The 11,448-nt window shown below is 53.6% G+C and overlaps 1 protein-coding gene across 2 annotated transcripts; it reads left to right on the plus strand.

The window, feature by feature from the left end:
* The first annotated feature begins 5,903 nt into the window (after window positions 1–5,903).
* On the plus strand, window positions 5,904–10,742 carry CSRNP1 (cysteine and serine rich nuclear protein 1). Of its 2 annotated transcripts, XM_021706403.1 has the most exons (5): window positions 5,904–5,923; window positions 6,315–6,559; window positions 8,431–8,690; window positions 9,192–9,506; window positions 9,600–10,742. In XM_021706403.1, the coding sequence occupies exons 1-5, from the start codon at window positions 5,904–5,906 to the stop codon at window positions 10,587–10,589; spliced, it is 1,830 nt and encodes a 609-aa protein (XP_021562078.1). In that variant the 3' UTR covers window positions 10,590–10,742. The 2 variants fall into 2 exon arrangements, with proteins under 2 accessions (XP_021562078.1, XP_008071126.1); XM_008072935.2 differs by lacking the exon at window positions 5,904–5,923 and having other exon boundaries at window positions 6,314–6,559.
* The last annotated feature ends 706 nt before the right edge of the window (window positions 10,743–11,448 follow it).

Raw genomic sequence — 11,448 nt, forward strand, 5'->3', positions numbered from 1 at the left:
TGTGCCGGGCGCTCCCGGCAGGCAGGGCTCGGGGAGGGGGCGGGGGGAGGAGCGAGGAGTGAGGCCCGATGAGTCACGGACCCCGAGAGGGAGGGAGGGATCGTGTCGTCCGCTCACCTGTTTGTCAGTCACCGTCACACGCAGAGGCCACCGCTGTGAGTCACGGGCGCAGCTCCACCGGCCACCCGCGGGCACACGTAGGTTCTCTCCCACGCGCTTCTACTTCCCTCCCCGGCACGTACTTCCTCCCCTTCCTCAGTTTCCCCTCCCCTGAGGCCCTTTCCCGGGCACGCACTGTTGAGATGCCCACACCACCGCAGCAGTCACACACTTAGTCACTCCCGCTCCCCAGCACAATCACACACAGCCGTAGCCCACACTCTTGACACCAGAGGGTCCCTCCCAAACTCCCGCTGCCCACCTGACACCTCCACTCAGAAGTGTCACCGTCCTCTGGGGTGTAACTCATCAGCTCCCCTCCCCCAGATCCTTGACAGCTCCACCTCCCCCAAATCCTTGACTGCTTCGCCCTCTTCCGTCCCCACATCCCCACCCCCAAGTCCTCTGCGTTTCTCCTAAGCCCTTGACCTGTCATCTCACCTGGCCCTGGCAGCACCTCCCACCCGCCACACCCCCTCCAGTCCTGGTGCTGAGCCATCTTTTAAAAATGCAAATCTGGCATTGTCACTCCCTACTTAAACCCTTCTGTGACTCGCCGTGCCCTCAGGCTAAAGCCTGCTCTGGAGCCCGGGCTCAGCCCCTTCTCGGCTGCCCCTCCCCCGCTCACCACTCTGGCTCTCCTGGAGTTTCTACTCCGTGCCGAGCCCCCTGTCCGGAGCTCTCTACATTCCTTCCTCGGAGGGAGCTGCCTTCACCTCCAGCTGTACCCTCCTGCCCCACTCCTCTGACCCTCCGTGTTAGCACCCAACACTGGCTGTTCTTCCCACTCAGAACTTCAAGGGGGCAGCATTCATGTGGGTCCTGCTCCCGGTGTGCCCAAGTGCCTGCCACCGTGCTTGGCACATTATGGGAACTCAGTAAATATTTGTTGACTGAATGAATGAGAAAGTGAAGAGGGCCCTTTAGGTGGAGGAAGCAATCACTGTCAGGTGCAATTTCCCTTCTGCAGGAGCAAGTGCCTCCTGCAGCCAGCAAACATTTGTATTTGGCACCTACCCAGTGCCAGGCCCTGGAGAACAAGCAGAGGAACTGTCCCCTCCCCCATATCACTTTTACAGGGATAGGTGGGGGAGGGTTGCCACGTCTTTCTCTCTGGGCTACCCCGGCTGGTTTTTTAGTGGTGGCCAGAGGGACTTGGAGCTACTCCCCTTCTCCCAGGAAGTAGTTCCTGTAGGCCGGGGGTCTTGTAACCCCAGGTGTTTGCGGGGGGAGGAGGGGGCTGGCCGAGGCCTGGGACTCTGAGGTTAAAGGACACATTCTTCAGATTCCTGAAGGAGGGATGAGGTAGCCAAAGGTGCCCCATCCCTAAGACCAGCATGGGGTGGGGCCTGGGGCATTGGTGGGACCGTGGAGGTGGGCAGAAGAGGTGGTGTGACTTTTCAGAAGCCCAGAGATGCACTCCCACAACGCTCCCCCAAATAGCGCTTGGTTGCTTAGTGCTGGGGGCGAAGTGACCTTCCCTGGATTCACATAGTGCGACCTGAGTATGTAGATATTTGTGGCCAGTAGAGTGGGGGCGGGGGCCATCCCTCTGGTCCTGGGCTGTCAGCGCCTGCCTGATTCTCAGGGCTCAGTCAGATTCCAGAAGAAGCCTGCTTCTCTTTGATTCAGGGCCCGTCTCCGGGGCTCCTGGGGGTGTGGTATTTCTGTCCGAGCCAGCTCCTGGGAATTGCTTTTCCTTCCTCCAGGACCCTAGGAGGGGCTGTACTCACCCTGGGAACAGTGCCACCGGTCAGGATCTTGATTTCTGGGTAGCTGCTGAGGGCCCCGCCCCCCACCCTCTGACTCACTGTCTGACACTTTTCTTGGACTCTTTCACTATCTTTCATTCCTTTTTCTGATTTGGCCTCTTCTTGTCTCTGGCTCAGTCTTTCTGTCTCATCTCCTGCCTTTGCCTCTCTCAGCCTCTGGATTTCTAGGTGGGACAGAGGAACATGAGATCCTGGGCCACCTCCTGCCTGTTCCCTACCCAGTGAAGTATCAGGAAGGAGATGATTTCTCATTTCATTCCAGGTCTGCAGGTCTGCAAGGGGTTCATCACTAGAACATGCAGCACCGCCATACTTCCTGTGTCTGTTTCCCTGTCTGTGGCCTTGGCGGTCTCAAGGGTCTTGAAGGTCTCCTAATCCCCTCACCCCTTTCTGTGGGCACTCTTGAGGCAGAGCCGTGGTGCCTGGCTTGAGCCTGCTTCCTTGATATCTCTCTCCATCTGTTTACTCTTGGGGAACAGGGTGCTTCCAGAGATGTCTACTCTGGCACCTGCCTGCAGCCTGAGTGTCCCTCTCCTGTCCTCCAAGCCACCTCTTTTGAGTAGTATTCTTGCTTGAACTTTCTGGCACAGGCTGGGGGATGGGCATGTGAGCCCCCCCTCCTTAAATTAACTGTGACAAGAGCAGGAGAAGGTCACACTGACAAGCTGCCCACAGCGACCTCGTGTGCATAATGATGGTCTCTGTGTCTGTACCGGATATACAGGGCCAGTCTCTTCCCTTTAACATTGTCAGGTGCCCTCTCTATGCCAGACTCTGTCCTGGACATGGGCACAGTGATGGCCAGGCAGAGATGCCCTCAGCCTGGTGTGAGGCTGACAGGCAGTGAGGCCGTTGCAGTATGGTCAGATAAGGGTTGTGATGGGGAAATCCAGGGCCTGTGGGAGCTGTTTGAGTCCGGGCTGCTACAACAGAAAGACCACAGATGTAGTGGCTTAAACAAAAGAAATTTATTTTTCACACTTCTGGAGATTGGGAAGTCCAAGATCGAGGCTCCAGCCAGTCCTCTTCCTGGCTAGCCATGGACTTCTTGCTGTGTCCTCACATGGTGGAGAGAGAGGTTATCTCTTGGGTCTCATAAGGGCACTAGTAAGGTCTCATTCACCTCTCGAAGACCCCACCTCCAAATACCATCACTCTGTGGATTCAGCCTCAACACAGGGGGGATCTTGGTAGGATACAAATATTCAGTCCACCACAGGTACCCAGAGAGACAGGGGGAAGGAATAGGAGATTCAGGAGACCCCTTTGGAGATGACTCCTGAAAATGGGGCTAGGTTGTTCCAGTGTGGTCAAAGGCCAGGAGGTGAGCAGGGACATGGCCATTAGGGGAACTACAAGTTCAGCTGGGAGCATAGTGAGGGATGTGGAGAGAGGGAAGCGGCCGTTTCAACCTCTTGAATTTTGGATGCGATCCGAATTCTGCACTTGATTCGAAGGGCAAGCTCTCCAAGGGGAGCTATGGAGTGCTCCTAAGCACGGGTGTGGCAGGTAGAAGTGAGGTCTAAGAAGATCATTCTGGCTGGCTGCAGGGTCAAGAATGGCTGAGGGGAGAGGGTAGGAGCAGAGGCAGGGGACAAAGCAACGGTGGGGACAGAGACATGATAAGGGCAATAAACTTTAAAAGCCGATAATGACCTGCATAACGTATACAAACCTTATGTGCACAGCTAGATGAATTTTTGGTTTTAGACGCCCATGTAACCACCACCCAGATCAACATAGAACCTTTCCAGACCCCTCAGAAAATTCCCTCATGACCCTCCCTGAGTGCTCACCCCACCCTTCCTTTGGGAACCACTATTCTGATTTGTATCATCGCTGATTGGTTTTGCCTTTTCTTGAGTTTCATTCACATGTATTCTATGTCTGGCTTATTTCACAACGTCTGTGAGATTCATCTGTGTTGTGTGAATCTCCAGGAGCTGGAGATCTTTTTTCCTCTTCTTTTTTCTTCCTTTTTTTTTTCTTTTTAACAGTGCAGAATAGCACATTCGGTGAGCACTTATCCTTGTTCTAAGAACTTGACATGTATTGATTCCTGCAAACCTCCCAACTCCATGAGGTTTTATAACAAAGAATCAAAGGCAGAGAGGTTAAGGAACTTGCCCAGGATTACCCAGTCAATTAATAGCTGAGCCAGGGTTCCAGTGTAGGCAGTCTGGTTCTGGAGCCGAAATTCTTAACACTAACACCAGGCAGCCTTTGTGATTGATACCCTCTGAGTCTGTGCCTGGCCTTGTGTGGATTAAATGGATTTATGTGAACTTCCAGGGTTGGGTGCTTGGATGTAGATGGAGAGGGGGAGAAAGGAGTTGAGGATGACTGCAGGTTTCTGGCTTGAGTGACTGGGTGGGTGGTGGTGCTGTTACTAAGATAGGGAACACAGGAAGAGGAACAGATGGCATGGGGGGTGGGGAACAGAGACAAGGGGTTCGATTTGGGGCCTGCGGAATTTTATGTTTCTAGGGGATGGCCAGGCAGAGATACTAAACAGGCAATTGGCCTGGGGCGTGGCGGGGGGTCTTGGGCTGAGGCTTGCAATCAAGGCATTCAGGACCCTGTAGATGGCATCTGGATTTTGGGAAAGGATGGTGTCTTCAGGCAGGACTGTGATGCGGACAGGATGTGTGGGTGTTGTTTGTCCACGTGTGTGTTTCCGTGTGGTCTGTGCACATATGCACACAAGTGTGTATGCCTGCCTCTAGGTCCTGAGTCCCCTGTCTCCTGGGAGAGCTTGCAGATCAGCTGGGAGCTCTGTTGTTTTTGTTTGTGGTTTGACCCTGGGAGGGGGTGCCAAGCCTGAGAAACTACCCACTGAGAAGCCCCCGGAAACATCTGTGAGTCCTCTTCCCCCAGGCCCGGGGTGGGGGATTGGCCAGGGAGGGAAATTTTCTTACTTCTCTCATGCCTGCCTGGGGTAGGCTGTCCCTGGGATGAATTTTATCCAGTTAATTGGTGACAGCACACCCTCCAGGATTCAGAGTTGTTGTGGGAGGCTGGGGACAGGCGGAAAGGGTGTTTGGAAAGGACACCTGAATGGAGGAGACCAGGACAGCCTTCTAGTTGGTTTTTCCTGTTCTCTCTCATTTCCTGTGATGGCAGTGGGGGAAGGGTTCCCCAGCACTGGGGCCCACTTCGTTTCCCCTTCTTCCTGGTGACCTCTGGGGGCCCAGCTGAAGCAACAGAGACAAAGTAATTGTACTCAACCCTTAGGATTGAATCCTTTGGGGGTTCCCTGGGCTTGGGAGGGACTACTGCTTGCTAAAACCTTCAGGGAGAGGAGCCCCAAGTCCCCTCTACTTGGATAGGGTCATCCTGGCCGTGGGAGTCTCTGGTTGTGGAGCTAAAACCCTCCAAGGAGAGACAAAGTGGTGTGTCCCGGGGTATTCTAAGTCAGGAAGCTGCAGAGAGGAGAGACACTGGACATTTTGACCAAATGAGACATTAAAGAGACAGCTTGAGCAGCTCTAGTCACACAGTCAGGCCTGGAGCCAGGGGACTTCTCTCCTGTGGGGTGGGAGTTTCTGAGGGAAAGTCTGAGAAGCTCCATCACGGGGAGGGGAGGGGCTCAGGAGAGTACTCCTGTGGGAATGGAGCCAGGGTCAAAGCCAGCTTGTTCCCCAGAGTGCCTGGTCTACCTGGCCCTGGAGCGAGGGCCCATGGCCCCATCTGTGTGTGGGGGGTGGCATGTCTGTGGGTGTGCTGGAGGAGAGGAGGAGGAGGAAGCAGAGCCACCGTATCAGGAGTGTGCGGGCTGTCGGGCATGCAGATGGGGTCTCTCTCTCTCTCTCTCTCTCTTTCTCTCTCTCTCTCTCTCTCTCTCACACACACACACACACACACACACACACACACACACACACACACACACACACACACACAAAGGCACACAGATGCGAGCCGTGTGAATCACCCAGCCAGTGAATCAGCCCCCAGGATTCCTGTCGGGGAATGAGTGAGGCCGAGCTGAGGTCTGTCAGTCCATCTGTTGGCTTGTCTGCCTCCTGCCCTTGCTGGCGTGGATACATGTGTGTGTGGGTGGCTTGTAGGAGGTAGTGGGGAAGGTGCCTGGTGGTTTCCTGGGAAAGTTTTGGGCAGAGGTTGTAGGAATTTGAAAGCATCAGGCTGTGGATTTGCACATTCTTTTGGAGGGAGATGCTGTGTCTTGTGCAGAGAAGCTTCCTGGAGACCAGGTCACCCCCCACCCCCCACTCCCACACACACAGCTCCACAGGGGGAGCTGGAGGGCTGAGGCCAGGGTTTGGGGCGCCTTGGACAGTCAGTGGGAGGGATGATGATCCTGGCTGAGAGCACGCCCGCTGCTGGGAGCCTGCCACTTAGAGCCTCTCATTCCCATTCCAGGCTGTCTGTTCCCGGACCCCAGAGCACCCCCTGCATCACCATGACTGGACTGCTGAAGAGAAAGTTTGACCAGCTGGATGAGGCCGACTCCTTGTTCTGCTCCTCCTCTTCTTCCTCTGGCTGCCACTCTCGCTCCTGCTCCCCGAGCTCTTCCGTCTCTCCTGCCTGGGACTTGGATGAGGAGGGTCCCTGGAATCAAACGTCCCAGCCCGACCATGACTTCTGTGGCCCACAGAGTTTCACCCGTGAGTCCTCTCTCCCTTGGGAGCCTAACCACACTCCTTCCTTCCTGAAATATGCAATTTGGAGGCCTCCAACAAAATCTGTTTGGCTTCTGGAGGTCGTGTCATGCCCCCATGGCTGTGGCTCCTTTCCTTCTCCCTACCTTGTTCACATCCTGTGTTACAGTGGTCACTCAGTGCCCATGGTACAGCTTGATTCACCTTTGACCTTGGGATAATGATGTCCAAGATGCAGCTTCTCAGAGTGTCCCTGGGGCCTTCCCGTTCCAGCCCCTCCCTTCTGTTCCAGTTTCGTTTCTCCAGCGTGCTCCCTACCCTCCTACAAACGGAACTGCTGGAGTTCCCCGCCCCACGCTTCTCTGCCACGGGGCCTGTCAAGCCGGTCCCTCTCCTGTCAAAATGCTGTTTGACTTTGCCTGAACATACTAAAAAAGGATTTTTTCCCCCCAGTTATTTTCAAGCTTGTGTAATTCTGATTTCAAACTACAAAGATGGTCCTAGAACAGTGTTTCTCAACCTTACTTTTCATTATCACTCCCCAAGAAGCCTGTTTAGGCGTTTTTTTCCTCCTAATCACCCCCATGACATTTTAATACCATACATTCGCTGTTTATTTTTTTGCATACTATGCATCTATCTGTGCATTATACATAAGAAAGAATATGACTTTTAGCACATCGAATCTCACAGCACAAGCAGAAAACCTTTTAGAAGGTAGCTGGGTACATGATTTATGTATTAAGTTGAAATATATGGAATTGACAACATTCGACTGTCTTAGGGTAATTCCTATGGTTCAACCTAATGAAAATACCAATACATTGCTTACTAATCAATGATTTTTTTTTTTTTGAGCTGGGGTCTCACTCTGTCTCCCAGACTAGAGTGCAGTGATGTACTTATGGTTCACTGCAGCCTTGATTTCCTGGGTTCAGGTAATTTTTTCACCTTAGCCTCCCGAGTAGCTGGAACTACAAGGTGCATACAACCATGCCAAGCTAATTATTTTATTTTATTTTTTTATAGAGATGAGGTCTTGCTATATTGTCTAGGCTGGGTCCATCAATAACTTTGAAAGGGAAGGGCTTTGTAAGCATGTTGCAAAAGGCTGTTACAGAAGCTATAAAGAAAATATTAATATTTTCAATCACATAAACCTTAAAAGTTATTTTGTAAAATGCCATGAACAAAAATAAATAAGACTAAAATACCTGTACAGATAGGTTAGATGATTACTGTCTCTAATATATAAGAGCTCCTACAAATTAATGTAAAAAACTGAAAAAAACTCTATAAGGGACCTATAAATTGTTAATAAAGATGGGAAAGATGTTTAATCTTACAAATACTGTCATTTGGACTGGTAAATAACAATAAGCCAGTGTTGACATTGGTGTGTTCAGTTTTAGCAGCTCCAGTCCTAGCCAGGCAGGCTCCTAAATTCAGATTTTTTGTTTGTTTGTTTGAGTCAAAGTCTCACTCTGTAGCCTAGACTGGAGTGCAGTGGTACACTCACGGCTACTGCAGCCTCGACCTGCAGGCTTGGGCAATCCTTCCTCAGCCTTTCAAGTAGCTGGAACCACAGGAGTGCGCCACCACGCTCAGCTAATTTTTTGATTTATTGTAGAGACAAGGTCTCGCCAAGTTGCCCAGGCTGGTCTTGAAACTCTGGGCTCAGGCAGTCCTCTCACCTTGGCCTCCCAAAGGGCTCAGATTATAGTCATGAGCCATTATGCCCCGCTGATATGTTTCTTCTCTCAAGGTGGGTGGACAGAAGGGGAGGTGTGGGGAGAGACAGTCCTGTACAGTCTTCTTGGAGGTTATGCTATACTTCCCTGAGAGCTAATGCCTGGTCTTCTCTGCCTGCTTTCCAGCCCCATCCATCCTAAAGAGGGCTCGCCGGGAACGCCCAGGCCGTGTAGCCTTTGATGGCATCACTGTCTTCTACTTCTCCCGGTGCCAAGGCTTCACCAGTGTGCCCAGCCGTGGTGGTTGTACTCTGGGCATGGCCCCTCGCCACAGTGCCTGCCACCGCTTCTCCTTGACCGAGTTTATGCAAGAGCAAGCCCGGGCACGGCGCGAGAAACTCCGCCAGCGATTGAAGGAGGAGAGATTGGAGATGCTGCAGAAGAAGGTAGGGACCCCACCCCCTCTCCATGGCCCATCTCCCTAGGCAGCTCCTGCAGTCCTAACCTTGAGAAGAGGGCACACAGGAGGGGGTGCTCATTTGCTCGTTGTGTGTATGGGGAAACAGGCGTGTGGGTCCAGTGATTGGCTTAATTGGAGTCTGTTGCCCGGATTATCTGCAGACATGTCCGTTTGGTGCTAGGGCTACAGGATAGTGTCTGAATCTTTCTGGCCTTGTGGTGGGGGGGATGTGGAATTCATATGACGGTGGGGGCAAGGTGGTGTGTCTCTCTAGCTAGAGGGTGTTTGTCCATGATCTGGGGAATGACAGGAATGGGATATCTCTTTGCAAATGCCTGATGGCAGTGTTCTTGGCTGTCTCTTGTTCACTGTTGTATCCACAGTGCCCAGCACAGAGTAAGCACTTGGGGAGCGTTTATTAGTGATGGTGGAGCTAAGTGCGTGACAATGTCTGTGCCTCTCACATCCCTCTCTCCTGCAGATGCAGCTTTCAGCGCCTGACATGCCCAAGACAGAGGTGGGCCTGCCGCTTGCAGTGGATTCCATTGATGATGCCTCTGTGGAGGAGGACTTGGCAGTGGCCGTGGCAGGCGGCCGGTTGGAGGAAGTGAACTTCCTACAGCCCTACCCAGCCCGGCGACGTCGGGCTCTGCTGCGAGCTGCAGGTGTACGAAGGATCGATCGGGAGGAGAAGCGGGAGCTGCAGGCACTGCGCCAATCCCGGGAAGATTGTGGCTGTCACTGCGATAGGGTCTGTGATCCTGAGACCTGCAGCTGCAGCCTGGCGGGCATCAAGTGCCAGGTGCGGTGGTTGGACCAGGCTGGGAGGGGGAGCCTTAGCCTGGGAACTTTGCACTGCCCAGAATCCTCACTCGTGCCTCTACTTTCTCTGTAGATGGACCACACAGCGTTCCCCTGTGGTTGCTGCAAGGAGGGCTGTGAGAACCCCAATGGCCGTGTGGAATTTAATCAGGCACGAGTTCAGACCCACTTCATCCATACAATCACTCGCCTGCAGCTGGAGCAGGGGGCCGAGAGCCTGGGGGATCTGGAGACACCCGTCCAGGGCAGCCCGCCCAGCCCTGGTGAGCAGGCCTTGGTCCCCACTTTCCCACTGGCCAAGCCCCCTGGGAGCAGTGAGCTAGGAGACAACAGCTGCAGCAGTGACATGACCGATTCCTCTACAGCATCTTCCTCGGCATCGGGCACTAGCGAGGCCCCTGACTGCTCCACCCACCCGAGCCTGCCTGGCCCTGGCTTCCAGCCTGGTGTGGATGATGACAGCCTGGCACGGATCCTGAGTTTCAGTGACTCTGACCTGGGCGGGGAGGAGGAGGAGGAGGAGGAAAGTGGTGTTGGGAACCTGGACAACCTCAGCTGCTTCCATCCAGCTGACATCTTTGGTACTAGTGACCCTGGTGGCCTGGCCAGCTGGACCCACAGCTATTCTGGCTCTAGCCTCACGTCAGGCATCCTGGATGAAAACGCCAACCTGGACGCCAGCTGCTTCCTAAATGGTGGCCTTGAAGGGTCAAGAGAAGGCAGCCTCTCTGGCACCTCATTGCTGCCCAGTGTGGATGTTGGCCAGAGCAGCTCCGTGGATCTCAGCTTGTCTTCCTGTGACTCCTTTGAGTTGCTCCAGGCTCTGCCAGACTACAGTCTGGGGCCTCACTACACCTCCCAGAAGGTGTCCGACAGCCTGGACAACTTTGAGGCACTCCACTTCCCCTGGCCTGGGCTCTCTCCACCTGGGGATGCAGGCACTTGCTTCCTGGAATCCCTCATGGGCTTGTCAGAGCCAGCTGCCGAAGTCCTAGCTCCCCTCGTTGACAGTCATTTTGAAGACACTGCCCCCGCATCTCTGATGGAGCCTGTGCCTGTGTGAGGACTGGGATCTTTTCCCAGCCCCAAGAGCCCTGTTGCTGCTTTTTTGTAATTTCGGGGCTCCCCACGGTCTGTAGGTAACAGTCTCCCATCGGCTGGCTGACCCACAGGTGCCAGGCACACACTCCAGGTTTTCATGCCACACTCTGGATTTTATTTATTTATTTTTCAAAAAACTTTTTGAGCCGAAGTGGGGGGGTTTCCCCTTTCCGCTGCCCAGCACCCACACCCACAGATTGCTCTTTCACCTCCATGTTGCGGGCCTGGAAGAGCAGAATGTGGCTGTGGCTCCCCTGGAGCCTGGCAGACCACTTTTGGGTCTTTATGTGATGTTCCTTAGCCTGTAGTCGGTGAGACAGGGCTGGAATCAGGTGGCTAATCCTTTGGACTGTGAAAACTGTAATTTATTTCCATAATTTATTTGGAGACCGAGGAGGTTTCGGCTGATCCTCCCTGGCTGGTAGGCAGTGTTGGGGGCAGGGTGGGCACAAGCCCTTGTGAATCCCTTTTGCCTTGTAGTCTTACACTCTGCCCTGCCTGGGCTTTGGTGTAGACCAGATATGATCTACTGTGCCAGGTGCCTGGACCCTGGATGGCTAAGCAGGCAAGGACTGGCCAAGGACATCGTCTGGGGGTAAGGGGAAGGCTGGGCTGACCAGCTGTGACCAAAACTCCTTTTTTGCCCAACCTGGCCCCCTCTACTTCCTGTTTTTTGTCCCATGTTTCCTGTTCCCAAAGGCCACACACAGCCTTTATTCAAGGTCCATCCATGTAGGGGGGGATGAAATAAAGCCCAGGGAGGGCAAGAGGCTTACCTTGGGGCTCAGAGCCTGCCCCAGACTACTATCTCAGGGCTTCGT

This window comes from Carlito syrichta, unplaced genomic scaffold (assembly GCF_000164805.1).
Source record: "Carlito syrichta isolate Samal-C Ts95f unplaced genomic scaffold, Tarsius_syrichta-2.0.1 Scaffold315530, whole genome shotgun sequence".
Lineage (NCBI taxonomy): Eukaryota > Metazoa > Chordata > Mammalia > Primates > Tarsiidae > Carlito > Carlito syrichta.

Excerpts from the sequence above, each read along its gene's own strand:
- CSRNP1 (XM_021706403.1), top strand. The coding sequence starts at position 5,904 with ATGAGTGAGGCCGAGCTGAG. Across the intron at positions 8,691-9,191 it reads TGGAGATGCTGCAGAAGAAG|CTTTCAGCGCCTGACATGCC; the intron begins GTAGGGACCCCA and ends CTGCAGATGCAG. Across the intron at positions 9,507-9,599 it reads TGGCGGGCATCAAGTGCCAG|ATGGACCACACAGCGTTCCC; the intron begins GTGCGGTGGTTG and ends CTTTCTCTGTAG.